Consider the following 23230-nt stretch of genomic DNA (forward strand, 5'->3'; position numbering starts at 1 on the left):
TTTTCTTTTATGAATGTTGTATAAATTCTTTAAAATGATGTATTCACTGGTACTTATTAGAAACATTTGAGTTATGCTAATTATACTTTGTAATCTGTATGATTAGATTCAGTAGACAGAATTTTTCTTTTAAACAAAGATTGTATAAATTATTACACTACAGTATTAACCATTAGAGCTGTAGAAAGGAGATGCATTTAAGTAGCTCCTTTGAAACCCTTTTTCTGGCTTCTTGAACTATTTTTTTTTCAAAAGTTGTTATTTACCTTTTAAAAAGCAACCAATCTTAAATAATAATTATACCACGCTTCACTTTAGTCTTCACGGGTATTAGGAATATAATCCAAAGTAGATTTAACATTTTACCATAGGATGCAAACAAAACAATAATAGCAATAATATTGTTGTCTGGAAATATTAATAATTTTCAAGGATTTATACTATTTTTGAAAGAAAAGATTTGCCTAGAACCACAAGTTTGAATATGATTAAAATCATTTCCCAAAGAAAGGTAAAAAGAGAGTTAGCAAAGTTGGCAACAGAGTACAGATCCTCAGGGCTCAACTCTCTTACGAAAAAAACAGCAAAGGAAAAGGCAGAAACTGTCCAAAACAACTCTTGGGGATCTACAGATGCCAGGCATCATTCAGGAGGAATAAGGAGAGGGGAATGAAGAAGCCAAAGTAAATCTGTGAGTTAATCCTCCCCACAGCAGCAGAGGGTGCCTATCCCCTACCCTCAATGCAAACAGCCTCAGAACATCCTGTGGTGGACTGCCACCAACTGAGAGGACAGTGAGCGTTTTCCTCACTGGGTTTAGGGAGGCCCGGCAGAGGGCCAACTGTGACTTGTGCGGGTTCGGACATCAGGACCCAGCTTTGAATTGCCTCTCTAGGCAGCCCAGAAAAGTTACCATTGTCTCAATACTATCTGGAGTAGGTTGGAAGAGAGACACTTCCTCCCTTTTAGGGCTGAGGTGAAAGGGTCGCCAAAGATCACCATCTGCTGGCAGGTTGGGAAAGTGAAGGGGGCGAAGAATCTTTTTTGGTATCTTTCCTGGCCCTGTTTGGGTAACTTAAATAGAATAAGTTGAACCAAGAATGAAAGGAGAGTCGTAAAACAAAGGCAATCAGCAATAAAACTCTAGGCAAGAGAGAGAAATTGGCCATCAGAGTAAACTCACCAATATAAGCAGATGCCTAGACATCAGTAAAAAATTGCAAGCCATACTAAGAAACAGGAAGATATAGCCCAGTTAAAGGAACAAATTAAAAATCCAGACAAGACACAGGATTTAAAACAGCTAATCAATGATGTTAAAATAAATCTCCTAAATCAGTTCAAAGAGATGAAGGATATTAAGAAGACACTGGGGGGCGGCAGACTTGGCCCAGTGGTTAGGGCGTCCGTCTACCACATGGGAAGTCCATGGTTCAAACCCCAGGCCTCCTTGACCCATGTGCAGCTGGCCCATGCGCAGTGCTGATGTGCGCAAGGAGTGCCCTGCCATGCAGGGGTGCCCCCTGCGTAGGGGAGCCCCACGCACAAGGAGTGCGCCCCGTAAGGAGAGCCGCCCAGCACAAAAGAAAGTGCAGCCTGCCCAGGAATGGCGCAGCCCACACAGAGAGCTGACACAACAAGATGACGCAACAAAAAGAAACACAGATTCCCATGCTGCTGACAACAACAGAAGCGGACAAAGAAGATGCAGCAAATAGACACAGAGAACAGACAACCAGGGTGGGGGGGTGGAGGGGAGAGAAATAGATAAATCTTTAAAAAAAAAAAAAAAGACAACAACACTGGGTGGGCATAAAGAAGAACTTTGAAAGCTTGCAAAGAGTGAAAGAAGCCAGATACTAAAGACAAAATAGTATGATCCCATTGGTATGAAATTATTAGAATAAGCTTGCTAGGACCTTTTTCGACTCCAATGGGTAGTATTAAAGGAGTTCTGAGAGAAATTTTGTATTTGCTATGACAATGTCTTTGCCTCCACTAAAAAATCTCTTTCTGCATACTCCCATCCTGACCAAGAGACCTTTTTTTTTTACATTTTTTGTCTTTTTTTTTTTTAATGTTACATTCAAAAAATGAGGTCCCCATATACCCCCCATCCCCCTACCCCCACTTCTCCCCCCGTAACACCACCACCAAGAGACCTTTTGAAAGAATTGCTAGGTTAACTATAGTAGATATAACCACAGACAAATTTTTTGGTTGGGAAAATAGGATATAATCAATGAGCATGAAAATAGGTTGTATATAAGACCAAGAACTACTGTAATTGTATTGTGAAAACTTATTCTTAGCTCCGTTTTGATTGATTAAGTTTGCTATAGCTGAGGCAGTTTACCAAAGTAATAGTCTAAATGGAATGTGCTAGGAGAATATGTCCTACTTGATGATATAGTTATTCCAGGCAGTGTTCAGTAGCAGAAAGTTTTAATATAGTGAAAGATGAGCAGAGCAAGTGAAGATAAAAGAGGTTTCCACCTTAATGCTGAATGTAATTTCAATAAAAACCATTTAGATTAAATCTCTTAATAATTAAGCAAATATTTGTTATGTGTGTGGTGTTGGGGAAACAGTGATGACAAAGTGAACAGAGTCCTTGTCCATGTGGAATTTTCAGTCTAGTTTTTATTTTGTGTCCAAAAACTGGGAAAATAATGCTAAAACCTCTTTATTGAAAAAAAGTTTGCTTTTGTTTTTCCATTTCCAGTTAGGTTGCAAGTGAAGTTTTTCTGACTTATCAGGAAATTTCAGAATTGATTAAGAATAGCATTATGCCTGTCTCACTGAATTTTATGCCTTAAAAAAGCTCTCCGTGAGTGAAATATATAATTTAGTCATATTAATATGTATTCAGTAGTATCATTGCCATGAAACACACACATGTGTGTGCATACACACATACATATATTTTTTAAGAGGTACTGGAGAATGAACTCAGGACCTCATACATAGGGAGCAGGTGCTCAACCACTGAGCCACATCTGCTCCCTAATGAGAGGTGTTTTTTTCGTTTGTTTGTTTGTTTGCTTGCTTGCTTTTAGGAGGTACCGGGGATCAAACCCCAGACCTCATACATGGGAAGCAGGTACTCAATCACCTGAGCTACATCCGCTCCCCTAATATATATTTAACTGTATTTGAATTCTTCACAATAAAATGACTAAAATGCTTGCTGTAATTTCCTGCTTAGTATTATTTAACTCAATTATGCTATTTTGTTTAACTATGCATGTCCATACATGAAAGAGATTGCTAGTTTTTGGTTGCAGAGATTTTAGTGTGGTACTAACTCTTACTTTTAAAATAAACATGTTTTCGTCAGATGACTTGCAGGATGCACAGTCAGAAATTGAGGCAAAACAAGAAATTCAGCATCTTCGCAAGGAATTGATTGAAGCCCAAGAACTAGCTAGAGCAAGTAAACAAAAATGCTTTGAACTTCAAGGTGAGATCAAGATTGCTTTGATTCTTTAGGGAATGTATGGAGGCAACATGATATAACTGAATGGCCCAAACTTAATCTTGTCTGGAGGCATGGTATCTTGTCCCAGAACCACTACTTTATTAGATATATGATCTTGGGAAATTCATTCATCTTCTGTGAACTTAAATCAATAAAGTGGGGTAGAGTTACAGTTACTCTGCCTCCTTCACCCTGCTGATGTGAAGATCTGGTAAATCCTGTACCAAAGAAAGATCTCAGTAATTAATTACATATTAAGTAGTGAGCCAACAAAAGGAAAAACATAATGTATGTAAGTTTCCAAGTTTTAATGATATATGTTGTTAGCTACTCTATATAGGATAAGGGAAATACATGTTCCCTGTGATATCATAGAGTATCCATCAATAAATGGGATGAACTAGGCAAGGTTAAGGTACAGAATCGTCTAATTTCCTAGCCACTTCTTTTCTAGTAGCTCACTTTTCTACAGTGTCTTAGAATAGTGGAGTCCCTGCTATTCCTTAAAGCTCAGGTTCCTGTTTCATTTATGGTAATTTATCTGGTTGCTGTCAATTACTAAGGTACTCTTAGAGAGTCTTAGAATGAGGTGCAAGTGATGGCTTTTGGAGTCTTCATGTTCTCAAAGATAGCCTTCCTGACCAGGAGAAAGATTCGTATCCCAGGAGGAACTGGGAGCTTCCTGGTATGCTACCTTCCATTTCTGCTTCTTGAGGAAATTAGAATTGGGATTTACTTAACTGGAACATTTTTGGAGGGCCCAGGCTAATTTGTTTAATTAAAATGAAAAAATATTTGGCAAACAAACAGACTTATGGTATAACTCTTAAATGTGAGTCAGCAATTAGTAAGTTGCTTACTTTGTGCTTGGTATTAAACATGAGGATTTAAGTCTTTTATTTAAGCTCTAAATTCTGATTAACAGCTATCAAGAATGCTTCTCATGTGAAGAATAACATGTATTATCTTGGTGATACACGTTCAGAAAGATCCATTGCTCAGTTGTATAGATTTGTTACTTACTACTGTTTTGTGCCCCTAAAATCTTTAAATGATATAACTGATAATACTGATAATACTCATTACCTAACCTTTGTTTAAGAGAGAATGTCTGGGAGTGGGGTATATAGGAACCTCTTATATTTTTTATTTTAATATTTTGTGTGATCTATGTATTTTTTAAAGAAAGACTGATAAAAAGAGAGAATTTCTTAGAAATTTCTAGCTGCTTAATACTGAATACTTAAATTAATTCACCAAATTATATATACTATGTTTTTACTTTTAGCTCTTTTGGAAGAAGAAAGAAAAGCCTATCGAAATCAAGTTGAGGAATCTACTAAACAAATTCAGGTTCTTCAAGGTATGCAATATCCCAAATATGTTTGAGACTGTTATTGTGTTTTTAGTGGTTCAAAAGGACTAGAAATTAGGAGCACAGAGAGTCCCCATTTTTGAGGGTTTCCTAGAAACTGAAATTGTAACTGGGTTCTTGGTGCGCTTTTTTTTAAAAGGAGATGCATGGGAAGAGACCCCTATCCACATGTATGGAGTAGAAAGAACTGGAGAAAAGTTGTGGATATGGTAACATTTGGTTATGTAATGTTCTGATTTCCTGGGCTGCTCAAGCAAATAGCCTGCAATAGGTCAGCTTAAAACAATGGAATTTTTTTTTTTAAAGGAAGTACCAGGGATTGAACTCAGGACCTTGTATGTGGGAAGGAGGCACTCAGCCACTAAGCTATACCCACTCCCCAACAATGGAAATTTAGTAGCTCACAGTTTTGAGGCTAAGAGAAAGTCCAAATCAAGGCATCATCAAGGCGATGTTTTTTTCCCAACAACTGGCATTCTGGGGCTGGCTGCCAGTGATCCTTGTCCTGTGCTCCTCTGTCACATAACAATGCATGTGGTAGCCTCTCCCTTCTCTTCCAGGTTCTGTTGATATTCAGCTTCTGGCTGTTTCCTCTGTGACTTTCTCTATGTCTACATTTTATTCTGCTTATAAGGGACTCCAGTAATAGGATTAAGACCCATCCTGATTGAGGGCACACCTTAACTGAAGTAGCCTCATCAAAAGGTCCTGCTTACTATGGGCTCACACCCATAGGAATGGATTACGTTTAAGAATGTTTTTCTGGGGAAGCGGATGTGGCTCAACTGATTGAGCGTCCACCTACCATATGGAGGGTTCAGGGTTCCATACCCAGGGCCTCCTGACCCGTGTGGTGAGCTGGCCCATGCACAGTGCTGCCGTGTGCAAGGAGTGCCATGCCATGCAGGGGTACCCTTGTGGAGGGGTGCCCCACGTGCAAGGAGTGCACCCCGCAAGGAGAGCCTCCCCGCTTGAAAAAAGCGCAGCCTGCCCAGGAGTGGCGCCACACACACAGGGAGCTGATGCAGCAAGATGATGCAACAAAAAGAGACGCAATTTCCCAGTGCCGCCTGACAATGCAAGTGGATGCGGAGGAACACACAGCAAATGGACACAGCAGACAATGGGGGAAGGGGAGAGAAATAAATAAAAATAAATCAAGAATGTTTTTCTGAATGTATACACATCTCCAAACCACCACATGTAATGAGGTACTACAGAGAGGGCCTTCAGTTAAGAAATCTCTTGAAGTCACTGTACATCAGCACTTTGAGCTTGCTGGTGGCATTATTTGTAATGCTCATGACACTTGCATTGCAACAAAAAATATTCCATCACATGGAATAGAATAATGGTCCCTGATCTGCCTTCATTGGTAATGACTGCTCTTCATAGCTATATCTTTGTCTGGGCTATGGCAGGCATTACAGAAATGACCAGAAAGGCTCCTGCTCTGTGTCAAGTGTTTATTATCAAGCACAAGCTCCTGGTATTGTGAGGCTATAGTTGTGAGTACCCCAGGAGAGGTCTTTTTACCCCATGACATTGTAAAGTTCCTAAAGCAAAATTAATTTGCCTTCACTGTCAAAAACAGGAATTTTATTTTGAACTTTTATGTTGAACTTTTAGGATGTGGGGTGCACTGGGAAAAAATTAAATAGACAAGTAATAATTCAGAAGAGATAGGGAGTCATTGTATGATGCCTATGATATTTTTCCTTCAATATCCCAGAGGAATATCTGTCCTTTCAGTCTTGTTTTTTTAGTGGAACATTTGAATTATTTAAAATTTTGAATTCTGTTATGGTCAAATTAGATTTTTGGAGGTAGATTATAAGAATTTTAAAATCAGAAACTCTTTAAACCCTTATTATCATATCAGCAAATCCCTGGTCATTGTACCTTCTCAGATTTTGAACCTGTTCTCTCTCAATCCTTCCTACACACCTAAAAGGTCTAATATCTTCTTTAAATATTTATTTATATGGCAAACTTTCCCTCCTCTAGCCATAAATATGCTTAATTGTTTTAATTTTCTTCTTTGGATCTCTTTCTACTTATAATTTTCTTAATGATAACGAAGACTAGTATTCTAGTTCTGAACCAACTATGATTTTGTACAAATACCTTTCAGTGGACTTGAAATTGGGCTCATGAGAGCACATGACCAATCCTTTAAAAATATACCTTTTCAATAGGCTGTACTTTCTTTTTTTTTTTTTCGTGGTGGAAACATATATACAGTAACATAAGTCTTCCCATCCCAACCCCTCTCATACATGCCATTCAGTGGGATAAATCACTTTGCAAACATTACAGTACCCTCATCACCATCCATTACTACAACTTTCCCATCACCCCAAACAGAAGCCCTGCTCTCATTTTGCGTTAACTCCACATTGCCCTTTCTGTATCTATGATTTCACATGTTTCTCTGATTTGTGTGTGTGGGGGGGAAGGGGGTTACTGTGGGGCTTATATTTAACACCCTACATCTGTAACAATCTCATTGCTCTGATAACAACTTCAATAGCATACATAAACTATGAGCCTATACCCCTCCCACCCCTCAGCTTTATGTAGTTCTTGTCACAAATTACATGTTTATACATTGAGTCCAAAACCATTGATTTACCATTACATTTTATGCATTTTCCTTTTAGATTCTGTAGGAAGTAAAAGTGGAGTTAGAAATAAAAAATACACATTCAGTTGTCATGTATCCTTTCCTTTCAACCTACAGAACTCACTTTGGCGTTTCTTGTAAGGCTGGTCTAGTGATGATGAACTCTCTCAGCTTTTGTTTATCTGGGAATTTCTTAATTCCTCTCTTTTATTTCTCCCCCCCTCCCCCCCCCCGCCCCGACGTTTGCATTTGCTGTCTGTTTGTTGTGTACTGGTCTTCTTTTTTAGGAGGCACTGGGGAACTGAGCCCCCAGGCCTCCTATGTGGGAGGAAGATAGCTAATTGCTTGAGCCATCTCCACTCCCTGCTTTGTTGTGTCTCTCATTATGTTTTCCTCCTTGCATCAGCTTGTCCCGTCAACTTGTTGCATCAGCTTGTTAAATGAGTTTATCGCATCAGCTTGCCATCTTGCTTGTCTTCTTTAGGAGGCTCCAGAACCCAACCCGAGACCTCCCATGTGGTAGACGGGAGCTTAATCACTTGAGCCACATGTACTTCCCATCTCATTTTTTATCTCCCCCCGCCCCTGGCTTATGGCTTTTTTTTTTTTTTGCATGATGTCTGCTCTCCGTGTCTATTCGCTGTGCGTTCTCGTTTGCTGTGTGTCTGTATTTATTTTTATTCCATCCACCCCGTGGCTTGTTTTGCTGTCTGCTCTCTGTGTCTGTTCATTGCGCGCTCTTCTGCATTTTTTTTTTTTTTTGCTTGTCTCCCTTTTTGTTGCATCACCGTGCTGAGTCGGCATTCAGTGGTGCTTACAGGCTGGGTGACTCTCCACAGCACCTGCGGGTCAGGTGGCTTTCCACAGCATGCAGGCGAACCTGCCTTCACAAGGAGGCCCAGGATTGAATCCAGGGTCTCCCATATGGTAGACAGGAACCCAACTGGTTGAGCCACAGCCACTTCCCCCCCTCTCATTTTCTTTTTTTAGTATATTGAAATATATCATTCATACATAAACATACATAAACAATAAATATATAATAAAAGCTGTGAATTTATAAAACAAACATATATAACATCATACAGGACTCGCATAACTCACCCTACCACCAATAACTTGCATTGTTGTTAAACCTTTTTAAGTAATAATTAAAGAGCATTGTCAATATTACTATAAACAAAGTATTTTCCCCCAACCAATCCTATTATTATCATCTTTATATCATTTATATATGAACATACGTAAACAAGTATATAGTAAAAGTTGTAAACTTACAAAGCAAACACGTATAACATCATACAGAGGTCCTATACATCAACTCTCCACCAACACCTTGCATTGCCGTGAGACGTTTCTTACCAATTATGAAACAATACTGGGAAGCAGACTTGGCCCGGTGGTTAGGGCATCCGTCTACCACATGGGAGGTCCATGGTTCAAACCCCGGGCCTCCTTGACCCATGTGGAGCTGGCCCAGGCGCAGTGCTGATGCGTGCAAGCAGTGCCCTGCCACGCAGGGGTGTCTCCGCGTAGGGGAGCCCCATCCACAAGGAGTGTGCCCCATAAGGAGAGCCGCCCAGTGCGAAAGAAAGTTCAGCCTGCCCAGGAATGGCGCCGCACACACGGAGAGCTGACACAACAAGATGACGCAACAAAAAGAAATACAGATTCCCATGCAGCTGACAACAACAGAAGTGGACGAAGAAAAACACGCAGCAAATAGACACAGAGAACAGACAACTGGGGTGGGGGGGGAGGGAAGAAAAATAAATAAATAAGAAAGAATATTGTCAAAATCTTACTACTAATCATAGTCCTTATCTTATATTTGGTGTGTTTTTCCCCCAACCCCCCCCATTATTATTTTTAAAATATATTTTTTATGACAGAAGTTATAAACTTATAAAACAATCATGCACATGTGCAGAATTCCCAAACAACATCCCTGCGTTAACACACCACAGTGTGGTGTGTCATTTGCTAAAATAATACCATCTGATTGTTAACATGTCCATAGTGTACATTTGGCTCACATTTTCCATACTGCCTCAGTATCAACACAGTACGTCTTTTGCATAGATGCAAGAATATTACATTATTTCTACTAACCATAGTCAGTAGTTCACTCCAGCTGTATTTTCCCATGCTTCTCCACATTCCCAACACCCTGCCGTAGTGATATACATTTTCTCTAGCTCACAAAGGACACTCCTGCATCTGTACCATCAACCACAATTCTCATCCACCTCTTGGTTTACTGTGCTATCCAGTTCCTAGATTATTCTCTAGCATTCTGTCAATTGGCATTTACATAACTAGACTACTATTTTCAGTCACATCCCCATTCATAAACTAGCTGTTACTCACTGTGTGTTACAATCCACTCTATGTATTTCCCTGCTTTTACAGTAAAGCTAATTAAAACTTCTACATACATTAAATATCAGTAGTAGTCCACTCAGTTCTCCTCTTATCGCCTTTAAGAATCCACCACCTACCACCAGGTCTTGAAGATATTTTCCAATAATTTCTTTTAGAAGTTTTATGGTTCTTTTATTTTTAGTTTTTTGATCCATTTTGAGTTAAATTTTGGGTAAGGTGTGAGATAGGGTCCTTTTTCCTTCTTTCAGCTATGAATATCCAATTCTTTCAGCATTTGTTGAATGGATTGTTCTGCCTGAGTCGTGTGAGTTTGACAGGCTAGGCAAAAATTACTTGACTGTACCTGTGAGGGTCTGTTTCTGAACCATAAATTTGGTTCCATTGGTCTATTGTGTCTGTCTTTAGGCCAGTACCATGCTGTTTTTACCACTCTTGATAGGTATTATGATTTAAAGTCTGGAGATGAGGGTTCACTTTTCCTTTTTATGATGTTTCTGGCTATTCAGGGCTCCTTACCCTTCCAAATAAATTTAATGATCATGTTTTCCATTTTTTCTTTAATGCTGGTGGAATTTTTATCAGGATTCCATTAAGTCTGTGTATCAATTTGAGTAGAATTGATGTGTTAATATTTAGTCTTCCAATCCATAAGCATGGAATGTTCTTCCAGGTATTTAGGGCTTTTTAAATTTGTTTTAACATCAAGTTGCAGTTTTCTGAATACAAATGCTTTACATCATTGGTTAAGTTTATTGAGTTTTATCTGCTATTTTATTTTCACCACTCTTTTGACACTTTTAGTTACTTTTATTGATATAATCTTTATTTCTAGGCTCTCTTCCAGGCCTCTCTCTCCTGTCTTTTCTTTTCAGGTACTAGCATGCCCTTTAGTATTTCCTGAAAATCTGGTCTCTTGCTTAGAAATTCTCTCAGTTTCTGTTTATCTGGGAATATTCTAATTTCGCCCTTGTTTTTTAAAGACAGTCTTGCCGGATATAAGATTCTTGGCTGGAAGTTTTTCTCTTGTAGTATCTTAAATATATCAGACCACTGTCTTCTTGCCTCCATGGTTTCTGGTGAGAAATCAGCACTAAGTCTTATTGGATATCCCTTATATGTTATGCATTGTTTTTTCTTGTTGTTCTCAGAATTCTCTCTTTGTCTTTGGCATTTGACATTCTGATGAGTATGCGTCTCAGAGTTAGTCTATTCAGATTTTTTCGGATGGGAGTACATTATGCCTCTTGGACATGGATATCGATGTCCTTCAATAGGGTTGGGAAATTTTCTACCATTATTTCTTCAGATATTCCTTCTGCCCCTTTTCCCTTCTCTTCTCCTTCTGGGACACCCATGACACATATGTTTGCATGCCTTTTGCTGTCATTTAGTTCCCTGAGACCTTGTTCAATTTTTTTCCATTCTTTTCTTCATCTCTTCTTTTGTATGTTCACTTTCAGAGGCCATTTCTTCAAGCTTACTAATCCTTTCTTCTGCCTCCTCAAATCTGCTATTATATGACTCCAATGTTTTTTAAATTTCATTTATTGCAACTTTCATTCCCGTAAGATCTGTTCTTTTTCTATGGATGCTTTCAAATTCTTCTTTGTGTTTATCCAGTGTCTTCTTAATATCCTTAATCTCTTTAGCCATCTCAATGAATTTATTAAGGAGATTTATTTGAACATCTATGATTCGTTGTCTCAACTCCTTTATGTCATCTGGAGGCTTATCTTGTTCCTTTACCTGGGTCATAGCTTCCTGATTCTTTGTGTGGATTGTAAATTTTTGTTGGTGTCTTCGCATGTGGCTTACTAGAGTATTTTTCCTGGGTGCAGTTTTTGTCTTTAGTTTAGGGCTTCCTGCCCTTTCTCCCTTGCTGGTTGTGCAGTAGGAGCCAAGCATGTAGTTGGTGCTGTAAGCTGTGGAGGCTCAAGCTGCCCTCATTGTGCCAGGGACCAATGAAGCTTCTTCCAACTTTCTCCTTTGCCCCAGGGGTAGGGGCAGAGTCACAACTGTGTGGAATAATCCAAGTGCAGGCTTAGACTGTAGTTGCCCAGAGAGACTGATGAAGCTTCACACCCCTTTTTCCGCTGCTTGGGGTGGAGATGGAGCTGTAGGTGTGGGCAGCAGTCTATGCAGTGTGGGTCCAAGATGACCACAGCTGCCCTGGTAGACTTCTTATTTTCAGTCTGTGCCAGCCAAAGTTACCTGCAGTTAACCTGTATAGGCTAGTGTAGGGCTCCTCAGCCTTCTCCCTGCTGGAGGTGGGGCTGAAGTATAGGCCAGGGCTGCAGGCTGAGCTACATGAAAGAAACTGGTTCCTGCCAACACTGAATTTCAGTCAGCCCGGCTTCCTCTCAGGCTGGGGGCAGTTCAAAATGGTGGCCACTGGCCTCTTTCTGACTTGGTCTGGTTCTCATCCAGCTGTTCCTAGGGTTGTATCTTAGCCAAGTCTACCAATCAGTAGCCAAAATCAGCAGCCATCGGTCTCCTCCTCCCCTGTTTCTGGGAAATGGAGCTTCCAATCCCAGCCACAGAACAGCTCCTGGGGCGCTTGTGCCACCAGAGTAGGATAGTCACTGGCCTCCATGACTTGGCCGGTAATTTCCCGGAGAAGCTGGCGCAGGTCCCCGCAGCTTTCTCCCTGCTGGAGGTGGCACTAGGACCTAGGCTAGAGCTGCAATCTGATCTGCATGGAAAAAGCCGGTCCCCACCAGCACTGTGGTTTTCAGTCCACCCCTCTTCCCCTTGTGCCATGCGCGGAGTGAAGATGGCAGCTCTCAGCCTCTTTCTGACTTGGAGAGGCTCAAACTTTAGCTGTTCTCAGGATTATACTTTAGCCCACTGAATTTAATCATCAGTAGCTGAAATTGGTGTCCAGCCGTCTCTTCCTCCCCTGTTTTGGGGAAGTAGAGTTTTCAATTCCAGCCGCAGAACAGCTCCTGAGGCGGCTTGTGCCTCCAGTGGAGGATGGGCACCGGCCTCCGGGGTGTGGAGCCCTCTACTTACGTGTCTTCTCTGCAGATGGGCAATCTCCCCCTTCCACTCCTTCAAGGACATTGCAGGATGCTCTTCTGGTCCCCTGGAGCCCCCAAACAGGTGCTTCAGCTAGCTCCAGAGACCTCTGGGTGTTTGCTAACTGCCCTGTAGCAGGAGCTGACTGTAGGAGCTCCTTACTCTGCCATCATCTTGCTGGTTCTCCCCACCTCTCATTTTTGAAAGGCAGTTTTGGCAGATACAGAATTCTTGGTCGGCAGTTTTTTTATTTCATCACTGATGTCATTCTGCCTTTCATCACTGATGTCATGCTGCCTTGCCTCTGTGGTTTCCAGTGAGAAATTGGCACTTATTGAGGGCTCCATTGTATGTGACATTTTGCTTCTTACAGTTCTCAGAATTTCTCTCTTTATCTTTGACATTCAGCAATTTAAATATAACATGGCATGGTGTGTATCTATTTAGGTTTGTCCTGTTTGGAGTTCATTGAGCATCCTAGATGTGCATATTAATGTTTTTCATTAAATTTGGAGAGTTTTCACCTATTACCTCAAGTTCACTGATTCTTTTGCCAGCTCTAATCTGCTGTTGAATTTCTAGGGAATTTTTAATTTCTGTTACTGTAATCTTCATCTCTGTTTGGTTCCTTTTCATAATTTCTCTCTATTGATATTCTCTTTGTTTTCTTCTGTCATTTTCGTAATTTCCTTTAGTTCTTTATACCAATAATTCTTGATTATTTACTCTGCCTGGTATTAGGGATAGAGCAGTAAGCAAAACAAAGGCCCTGCAAAAATGAGGCTTACAGTCTGGTGGAAAAGATAAACAAAAAGCAAATAAGTATATACTGTAATGTCCGTGAGGGCTTTGAAGAACGATAAAGTCCTCTTTCAGGAATTGACATTTGAACAGAAAACTGAACCAAGTATGTCAAATGTTTTATTAATGCTTATGACCCAGCAATTCTTTGTCTAAGGATTCACCCTAAGAAAATAATAATGATTTTATTGTGAACAGCATTATTTATAGTAATGAAAAACTGAACAGCCTAAAATGTCTAAAATAAAGGTTTGGTCAATTAGGTTATAGCATAAATTTTTTTGTTGTGGAAAGATGTTCATCGTCAGTAGGACAGAAAACACTATATATATATACTATGGTCCCTTCCTTTTTAATAATGTATAGTTTTATATGTGTATAAATACATAGAAAAAAATTTAGAAAAGCAGATACTAAAATTTTAAAAGCAATTATCTCTAGGGTAAATTGAAATCATTTTTTATTCTTTTTGTGTATCTGTATTTTGACTTTTTTTTTTGTATTAAACATGGATTACTTGTACAGTTTAATCCAAACCATCAGCTCTAACAGCCTATGTTGTACAATAGCTACAGTCCTGTGTTGACTGTTCTTTTATTCCTAATTCCTGTTAACTAAGAAAATGATCAGAAAATACACTTTTGTAGCCCAGCTGCAGAAGTTACACATCGATATTGAGACTCTCCGGGAGAAGAAGGACAGTGAAATCACAAGCACTCAAGATGAATTATTTAGTGCCCGAGATGAAATCTTGCTCCTTCATCAAGCAGCAGAAAAGGCTGCCTCTGAGCGGGATATTGACATTGCTTCTTTTCAAGAAGAGCTTAAGAAGGTACGAGCTGAGCTTGAGAGGTGGAGGAAAGCAGCGACTGAATATGAGAAAGAGATCATGAGTCTGCAAAACAGTTTTCAGCTTAGATGTCAACAGTGTGAGGACCAACAGAGAGAGGAAGCAACAAGGTTGCAAGGTGAGTAAATGTGTTTTACATAAAACTCTGTTGACATTGACAACTTTATCACTTGAACAAAATAACCATTTCTCCTGTTTTTATCTTTGATAGTAATGGGGTATATAAGCATTGTTTCTTATATTATGGTTTGTATTAGTCAGCCAAAGGGATGCTGATGCAAAATACCAGAAATCTGCTGGGCGTTATGAAGCGTGTTTATTTGGGATAGGAGCTTACAGATACCAGTCCATAAAGCATAAGTTACTTCCCTCATCAAAGTCTGTTTTCACATGTTGGAGCAAGATGGCTGCTGACGTCTGTTGAGGGTTCAGGCTTCCTGGGTTCCTCTAGTCTCAGGTCCTCTGTTTTCTCCACAAGGTCAACTCTAAACTAGAAGGCTCTCTAGGCTTTTCGTCTCTCCACAAGGTCAGCTGTAGACTATCAGGTGAACGACTCTGTCTCTTTCTCCAGGCCTCCAGCTTAAGACTTCAGCATCAAACTCCGACATCAAAACTCCAACATTAAGAACCCTCAACTCCGTCCTTTGCCATGCCTTTTATCTGTGAGTCTCCACCCTCCAATGGGTGGGGACTGACTTAACGCCCTATTGACATGACCCAGTCAAAGCCTTAATCATAACTTAATCACACCAAGGTACAAACCAGATTACAAACATAATCCAGTATCTATTTTTGGAATTCATAACCATATCAAACTGCTACAGGGTTATAAATTTATTCTTCAGGTCTGCAAGTTCTATAGTAATTTAGAATTTTTTTAGTTTTAAATTAAATTAATTTTATTTATTAAATTAAATATTACTTAATATTCCACAATTGTCTTATTAAAGGGAAGCAGGAGAAAAATACTACCCAGGGTCAAGGTGATGGGACTTCTTAAAGTATAGATGGAAACAAGAATTAAAGAATATCTATATAAAATCTACATGGTTTTTAAAGAAAATGAAAGTATTTTCTTCTCTGAAATATTTCCCTTTGTCCTCTATATTATTATGGAAGTTATATGTTCCTATATTAACAAAAATGTTTTGGGATTATTCTAGGTGAACTGGAGAAGTTGAGAAAGGAATGGAATGTCTTGGAAACTGAATGCCATTCTCTAAAAAAGGAAAATGTTTTGCTTTCATCAGAACTGCAACGGCAAGAAAAAGAATTGTACAAGTATGCAAGAACTCTTTTTTAGCTTCAAAATATTTTTTATCTTAAGTTTTCATCTAAATTTAATTTAATGTTCAGCCATACTCAGTTTGGCTATTTGGCAGGTTAGCCATGCTAATGAATAATTCAGCATTTTTTTCCTGCCACCATCATTTTACATATCCTTTCCTATTGGTGTACTCATAAAGGACAAATAAGTTTATTTTCTTTCTTACCAGTAATCCCTTCTGTTAGTAAGGGTGTTCAAGAGGTGACCATAATAAAGAATTTACTCTACTGGAAGACAGAAATTCTGAATTTCAAACTGGCTTATATGAAGAGTAAAAATATATAGGATGAAGAATTCTATAATGGGACATACATAGCAGAGTGAGGAAGAGCACAGATTTGAGTGAGAAGACTTAGGTTTGTATTCTTTGTGTAAAGTGGAGCAAATTATGTAATCTCTCTGAAACTTAGTTTCTGAATCACCTTGCAGAGGAATCACATCCAACTATCAGGAACATTAGATTGTTACATGAACAAGAAATAAACCTACTTGGTGAGAAGAAAAAGAAAAAGAAATTATCTAAAATCAGGGAGCAAATGTAGCTCATGTGGTTGAGCTCCTGCTTCCCATATACAAGGTCCCAGGTTCTGTCCCCAGTACCTCCTAAAAACAAGTGAAAAAACGAATTCTCATTTGGGAGCAAATGTAGCACAGTGGTTGAGCACCTGTTTCCCATGTACAAGATCCTGGGTTCAGTCACCAGTACCTACTAAAAAAAAAGAATTCTCTAAAATCAGTTAACTCTTTCTAATATCTGGTACCTTACAGGCAAACAAATGAATGCAATATATTCCAGTTAATTTTATAGAATTCTGTTTTCACACCAATGTTTGTTGCATAGCTTAAATTGATATCTTCCTTAAAATTCTGGTACATTTCATATTTTTCTTTTTTAAAATAATGTTTATGTTCTAATAGTATGAAAATAATACATGTTTATTTTTTCAACTACTCTTAGTTAAATCAAGCCCTCCATCCTACTACCCCCATCCCATAGACACCAAAAATTACTCTGTTAGCCTGTGTTTACACTCCTGGAGAATATTAAGGTTAGCAAAAAGCTTAGTTATCCAGGTCAGTTCCCATAGAAAACAGGCTTTAGGGAACAGTAATAAAGACAGGACTAGACATATCAGAAAATACAAAGCTTCATTATCTGTTCATAAAAACAAAGATAACTATTTTCATTATATATTTGAAAAAATCAAGAACTAGCTGAACTAACAAAATGTGCCGATTTATTCTCTAAAAATTCACCTTAAAATACCCTGTGTTCTCAATATAAATATCTACAAAACACTTTTCGGGAGTGGATATAGCTCAGGCAGTTGAGCGCCTGATTCCTCCCACATATGAGGTCCTAGGTTCAATCCCTGGTACTTCCTAAAAACAAAACAAACAACAAACAAATGAAAAACCAACTCAGGGTTGCCAATATAGGTCAGTGGTTGAGCACCAGCTTCCCACATACCAGGTCTCGGGTTCAATCTCTAGCCCTGGAACCTCAAAAAAACAAACAAACATATAAAATACTTTTATTTTCTTTTCCAGTGTCATAAGTTTGCTTAGTCTTCTCATACATTTACTTGTATTAATTTTGTAATGTTTAGAGGAGCAGGTGTAGCTCAGTGGTTGAGCACCTGCTTCCCATGTATAAAGTTCTGGGTTCAAACTCCCTACCTCCTTAAAAAAAGAAAAAGAAATCTGTAATGTTTAGAGAGAATTAATATTAATTAATAATGAGTAAAGCAATTGTTTGTTTATAACATGTAAAAGCTTTATGAAAGCAATTGCAAAATATGAATAGGACAAAATAAAGGCCAAAATTACAACAATATTATTATTAGTATTATATGTAACTTTATATATTGCTTAGGGGAACCAGCTGATCATCTTTGTGACAGCACATTAAGGAAAATTGTTTAATATAAAGTATATGTAAGATGATGATAGAAGTACTCACGTTCTTATATTATATTATTATTATATGTAACTTTATATATTGCTTAGGGGAACCAGCTGATCATCTTTGTGACAGCACATTAAGGAAAATTGTTTAATATAAAGTATATGTAAGATGATGATAGAAGTACTCACGTTCTTCACATTTGGGTTACATTAGAATCTTAGTGAATCCATTTCAATTGAAATTCTACCAAGCACGAATATACCCATGTTAGATAACCAGTGCTGATCATCTTAAATTATTCTTGTATTGGAATTACTGATATTTTAAAGATTCTAACTTGATCCATTATTTTTGACATATTGTTAAATGCTAGCTTTTAATTCAAATTTTGTTTAGTGCTGAAAACAAGCCTACAAACTCCTTGTTAGTTAAAGCATATGGTTGAAAAATACTAGACCCTAGGAAGCTGGTATATATTTGATCGTTGGTCACATCAATGGCCTAAATTCACATAAACTATTTGAGACAGGTTAATTATGTTTCCTAAATGTTTCTAGTTTAGAATTCTCTAAATGTATTTGGTAAGCCTTCCCAGCGTTTCAGTAGTATTTATAAAATAGTCTTTTTTTATAAGGTCATATATGCCTTTTTTTTTTTTTTTTAAGATTTATTTATTTCTCCTCAACCCCCCTTGTTTTCACTTGCTGTGTCTGTTAGTCTTCCTTGTTTCTTTTTTTTTTTTTTTTTTCAAGGAGCCAAACCCAGGACCTCTGACGTAAGGGAAGGTGCCTGATTGCTTGAGCCACCTCTGCTCCCTTTATATGCCATTTAGTTCCTAGCTGTGTTGGCCTGATAACATCTTACCTGCCTACTATTAAGAGTCTGCCTAGCTTACTAGTAGGCTGGAACTTATACTCTGTGGGACCATAGTTACCATAATGAGCCTGACTCTTGTAATCCATTACTGAAGGGCATAAAATTATCACATCAAAAACTTTATCCTCCTTTAGCTATTTCTGTTGTATAGGAGCCAGATTCTCTAACACAGCTGCAGTATACTGGTATTTCGTTCTCTGTTGCCTTTGATGCAGAAGAAGGAATTGAATAAAGAATTTCTGTTTATGTATATCAAGCTGTTTTCCTAGTATGTAAATCAATTTTTTTATGTCAAGTTATGAAACATCATAGAATTTGGGCTGGAAAACAGCCTGAAAAATTAAATTCAGCCTTTTTATTTCACAGTAAAGGATACCGAGACTCTCCTTGTGTTATTTGTCTGTACAACGTGATGCCTGGCATATAAGAACCTAGGAAATGCTTACTCCAAAGAATGAAGTTGCACTAGTTGAGTGACTTGCTTAACATCCCACATCTAATTAGTGGCAAAGCCAGGGTCTAAAACCCAGTGTTCAGGTTCTTTGTCCTATGCTTTTCCCCCAGTTTACTGTGTCTTCTCATTTGAGCAGGATTATCTTTATTCGAGTTGGCAGTGGCCCTAAGCATTAAGTTTCTGTCTTCCATCCTATCTGTCAGGTACTTAAACTTATAGGGAAATAGTTGAAATACGTGCATTCTTTTCATGTAGAAAACCTTCACTGAATCTTTTTATGATACAATTGATATAATGTGATATAATATACAATTAGTCACCTCATTTCTATTTTAAAAATATCAACCTTTGTGTATATTTGATTATCAGAAAATAGAACACAACTTTAAAATTGCATCTTTTTAGAATTTTAATGCCTTTCGCTTATTGAAAATATCTAGTTTTTACGTTTTTCTTTCCTCTGAAATCTATTCTGTCCCTTCTAGTGAAACATGTAAGAAATTGGACTTCCTGCTGTGTCCAGTTTTTACCTATGAGTAATTATCTGTCAATATTTATTAATTTATTTATCTGAATGACTTTTATGTTGCAGTTCTCAGAAGCAAAGTTTAGAGCTTACCAGTGATCTCAGCATCCTTCAGATGACTAGAAAAGAGCTTGAGAATCAAGTGGGATCCTTGAAAGAACAGCATCTTCGGGATTCAGCTGATTTAAAAACTCTTCTCAGTAAAGCTGAAAACCAAGCAAAGGATGTACAGAAAGAGGTAAAACAAAAAGACATTATGAGCCCAATTATGTTTGGACTTAAAGCCAAAAGCAAGTCAGATATCCATGCAAGTTAGAAATAACAGAGAAGCAGGAATCAGATTACCCATCACAAAGTAGTTACTTGGAACATCCTGCTCAGCAATTTCTACCTGTATATTACGGTCCTTTATAGAGAATTCATCAGTACCATTTGATCTCAAACCCAAAATTACATAGTTAATTTTTATCTACCAATTAGTTGACTGTTTATACCAGAACATTCAATCCATCATTCATATTTCAAAAAGAGTATCATGTTTAACTTGGCATACTTTTGAAAGGCAAACTGGGACCACACTATAATGTTGTCCAAAGCCCTCAGGTGAAACTGGCATGGAAAATTACTTAAAAATTAACCTTATAATCAGTCAGCCAAACACATGTTCTGTGACCTTTTTCTCTTTCTTTCTTTCCCTCCCTGATTCCTCCTTTTTCTCTTCTTCACAAATATGCATGTTCACTTTTCATGTCATTTTGTTTAAAATCTGTGGCTTGGATGGCTCTTAAAAAGGAATCAAGTAGAAAATAGGTTTGATTGGCATGAAGATGCCACCCAGCCTTTCAGTGAGCACCACAGGTACCTCTTACTTCTCAAAGTCTTTAAGTTGATACTGCAGCAATAAGAGCTGTGTTCAGTCCTGCCAGCCTCAGTCCACTTCCCTGCCTTGACTCCTGGCCAGTTTGGAGAATGGAAGATCCTGCTGTAGCTTGATCAGGGGCCATCCCAGTTGTAGAGTACCTCAAATGAAGGATTCATTACAAATTAGAAGGAAGTTGAAAACAAGTGGTCCTTTCTGAATGAATATTCCCAAAATTGCTTTTAGATCTGTTTAATTGATGCCATTTTTCTTTGCACTTTTCTTTCCTTGTCATATCCTGAAATTGGAAATGGTTACTGTTCTTCTGTCTTTATGTTTGTGCCTAAAGGAAAAAAAAACAAAAACCTGTAACATTTTTTTATTTACATGTGGACATATTAATTTGATAATATTTTCATTTTTAGCTTCTTGCTAAGGATATGTGCTTTGGAAGACATTTCATTTTATTTGATTGAAACACTTATTTTTTGCCAATTATCCTCATATTTTATACTGTAAGCACTTTGTATCCTTCCAGACCATGTGCCATAAGTCTTTCAAAATCTGGGAAGATTGCTGTGGTTGGAAGATGATTCTGTTGTACGTTACTAAACTGCATTAGCCATTTTGTTGCATTATTTGTTTGCCTGTTTTCAGTCACTGAGCAATCAGTGTGAAATGTTTTAACTGTTTCCACAAATGGCAGTGGCATGTTGTCACAGCATTTAAATTGTTGATAGTCTTTGGATTGCATTAAATGCAGCAGATTTAAAAATATGTCTGATCTTGTCAGTATGTTTCTTTTCTATTTTCTTGTTCAGTGTTTTGCATTGTGAAATAATGTGTAGTCATCATACTCTTCTGTAATGTGAAATTGCTTCTCTTTCGGTTTGTCCTGATGTCAATCTATTATATACTCGTCTGTAACTAAAATGGTCTTTAATGAGGTTCTTATCTCTATGTAATCCACTGTAAGTGAATTATTACCTTTTATTAATATACATATACTCCTTTTCAACATTTTCCCTTTGCCTTACTTTCTATCATAGAACCATGCTTAATGTGCGCAGTATCATGATTATATATCTTCAGCACTCTAACAGACTAAAGTATTACAAGCCAAGCAAGCCCATATATGATTATTTTTATGAAGAAGAACAAAAGGTGTTAGTAATATTGTGTGGTATTTCTCAGTCAGGATTGAGCTAATTTCTCACTTCAAAATTAGAAAGAACGAAAATGTTACCTGTGTTTGGTGTGAAACTAAGGCTGCAGAAGGTGACTTTTGTTCCAATATTAGATTTTATGACTGTGGTAGCTTTTTTTTTTTTAATTTCGCTGCTCCCCCCCCCCCCTTGTCTGTTCTTCGTGTCTGTTTGCTGTGTGTTCTTCTTTGTCCGCTTCTGTTGTTGTCAGCGGCACGGGAATCTGTGTATCTTTTTGTTGCATCATCTTGTGTCAGCTCTCTGTGTGTGCGGCGCCATTCCTGGGCAGGCTGCACTTTCTTTCACGCTGGGCGCCTCTCCTTACGGGGCGCACTTCTTGCGCGTGGGGCTCCTCTGCGCGGGGACACCTCTGCGTGGCATGGTACTCCTTGTGCACATCAGCACTGGGTGTGGGCCAGCTCCACACGGGTCAAGGAGGTCCGGGGTTTGAACCATGGACCCCCCATGTGGTAGACGGACGCCCTAACCACTGGGCCAAGTCTGCTTCCCTGTGGTAGCTTTTACTTGAATATTTAACAAAGAAAAAATACATGGGAGCGGATGTAGCTCAAGTGGTTGAGCTCCTCCTTCCCATGTACAAGGTCCCAGGTTCAATCTCCCGTTCCTCCTAAAAGCCAAAAACCCAACTCTCATTGGGGAGCAGATGTAGCTTAGTGGTTGGGTGCCTGCTTCCCATGTATGAGGTCTTGGGTCAATCCCAGGTACTTTCTTTAAAAAAAAAAATTACATGAGAAAAGTAAATTTTAATCCTCAGTATTAAGAGAAAAATAATACTGTATCATCTTGATATTTGACTCTAGAAAGTACCTATATATTTTAATTTAGAAGGGATAGCTCTGATTTAAGAATTCATGAAATATTGAACACGTAAGTCTACCTGCAAGGATTGTCTTAGGAAAGTTGTCTGGCTTCAACATTTTGCCCGGGGGCCAGAGTCTTTCCCATCCCACTTGTGTGCTAGAGATAAGCAACAGGATCCTCCTGACTGGAATACAGAGATGATTAAGTGCTTTGGTGTAAAGGGCAAGGTGAATGTAAGGATGGTGGAAAAGGAAAAGTAAGGGAAAATGTTAGTTAACAAGGTACTTTTTACATATTTTTTCTCTTATTCTTTATTAATCACTATTAAGAATCTTATCATGGGTCATTGAGAATTGATTATGTTCTGATGTGGAGAGGCTAGTTCTAGGTACACTGAACTTACATTGGCATATTACCAAATAACCTTCTGCCTTCCAGGAGGAAGTCCACAGAGCCCATATCAACTTCATAAAGCCTGTGAATCTTACTCTTAGTTCATTCTCTGGCATTCTACCTGGGCTTGTTTTGGGGACATTGCTAAGTTACAGGGAATTCCTTTCATAATTTACCTCCCTCTCTTTTCCTTCTTTCGGGTGACCTCTATGTTGACCCCAAGCCCCTTCCTCCAGTCTCCTCTGTCTAATGTTTTTATATATACATTTGCAGCCTTTTTATAAAATCACTTTTATTGATGTATCCATAAAGCATACAATCCT

The 23230-nt window shown here is 38.4% G+C and overlaps 1 protein-coding gene across 22 annotated transcripts in view; it reads left to right on the forward strand.

Moving 5' to 3' along the window:
• SLMAP (sarcolemma associated protein) overlaps nt 1-23230 on the forward strand; it is a 189761-nt gene that overhangs the window by 159706 nt on the left and 6825 nt on the right. For 12 of the 22 annotated variants that reach the window (XM_071212115.1, XM_058288249.2, XM_058288253.2 and 9 more), the window contains 5 exons: nt 3341-3463; nt 4770-4844; nt 14334-14654; nt 15700-15817; nt 19695-19866. In XM_071212115.1, coding sequence (XP_071068216.1) covers nt 3341-3463; nt 4770-4844; nt 14334-14654; nt 15700-15817; nt 19695-19866 — 809 coding nt within the window. The remainder of the gene's footprint in view (nt 1-3340; nt 3464-4769; nt 4845-14333; nt 14655-15699; nt 15818-19694; nt 19867-23230) is intronic. The other 10 variants (XM_058288258.2, XM_058288257.2, XM_058288264.2 and 7 more) reach the window with 1 other exon arrangement.

The sequence above is a fragment of the Dasypus novemcinctus genome, chromosome 26 (genome assembly GCF_030445035.2).
Source record: "Dasypus novemcinctus isolate mDasNov1 chromosome 26, mDasNov1.1.hap2, whole genome shotgun sequence".
Classification (NCBI taxonomy): Eukaryota; Metazoa; Chordata; class Mammalia; order Cingulata; family Dasypodidae; genus Dasypus; species Dasypus novemcinctus.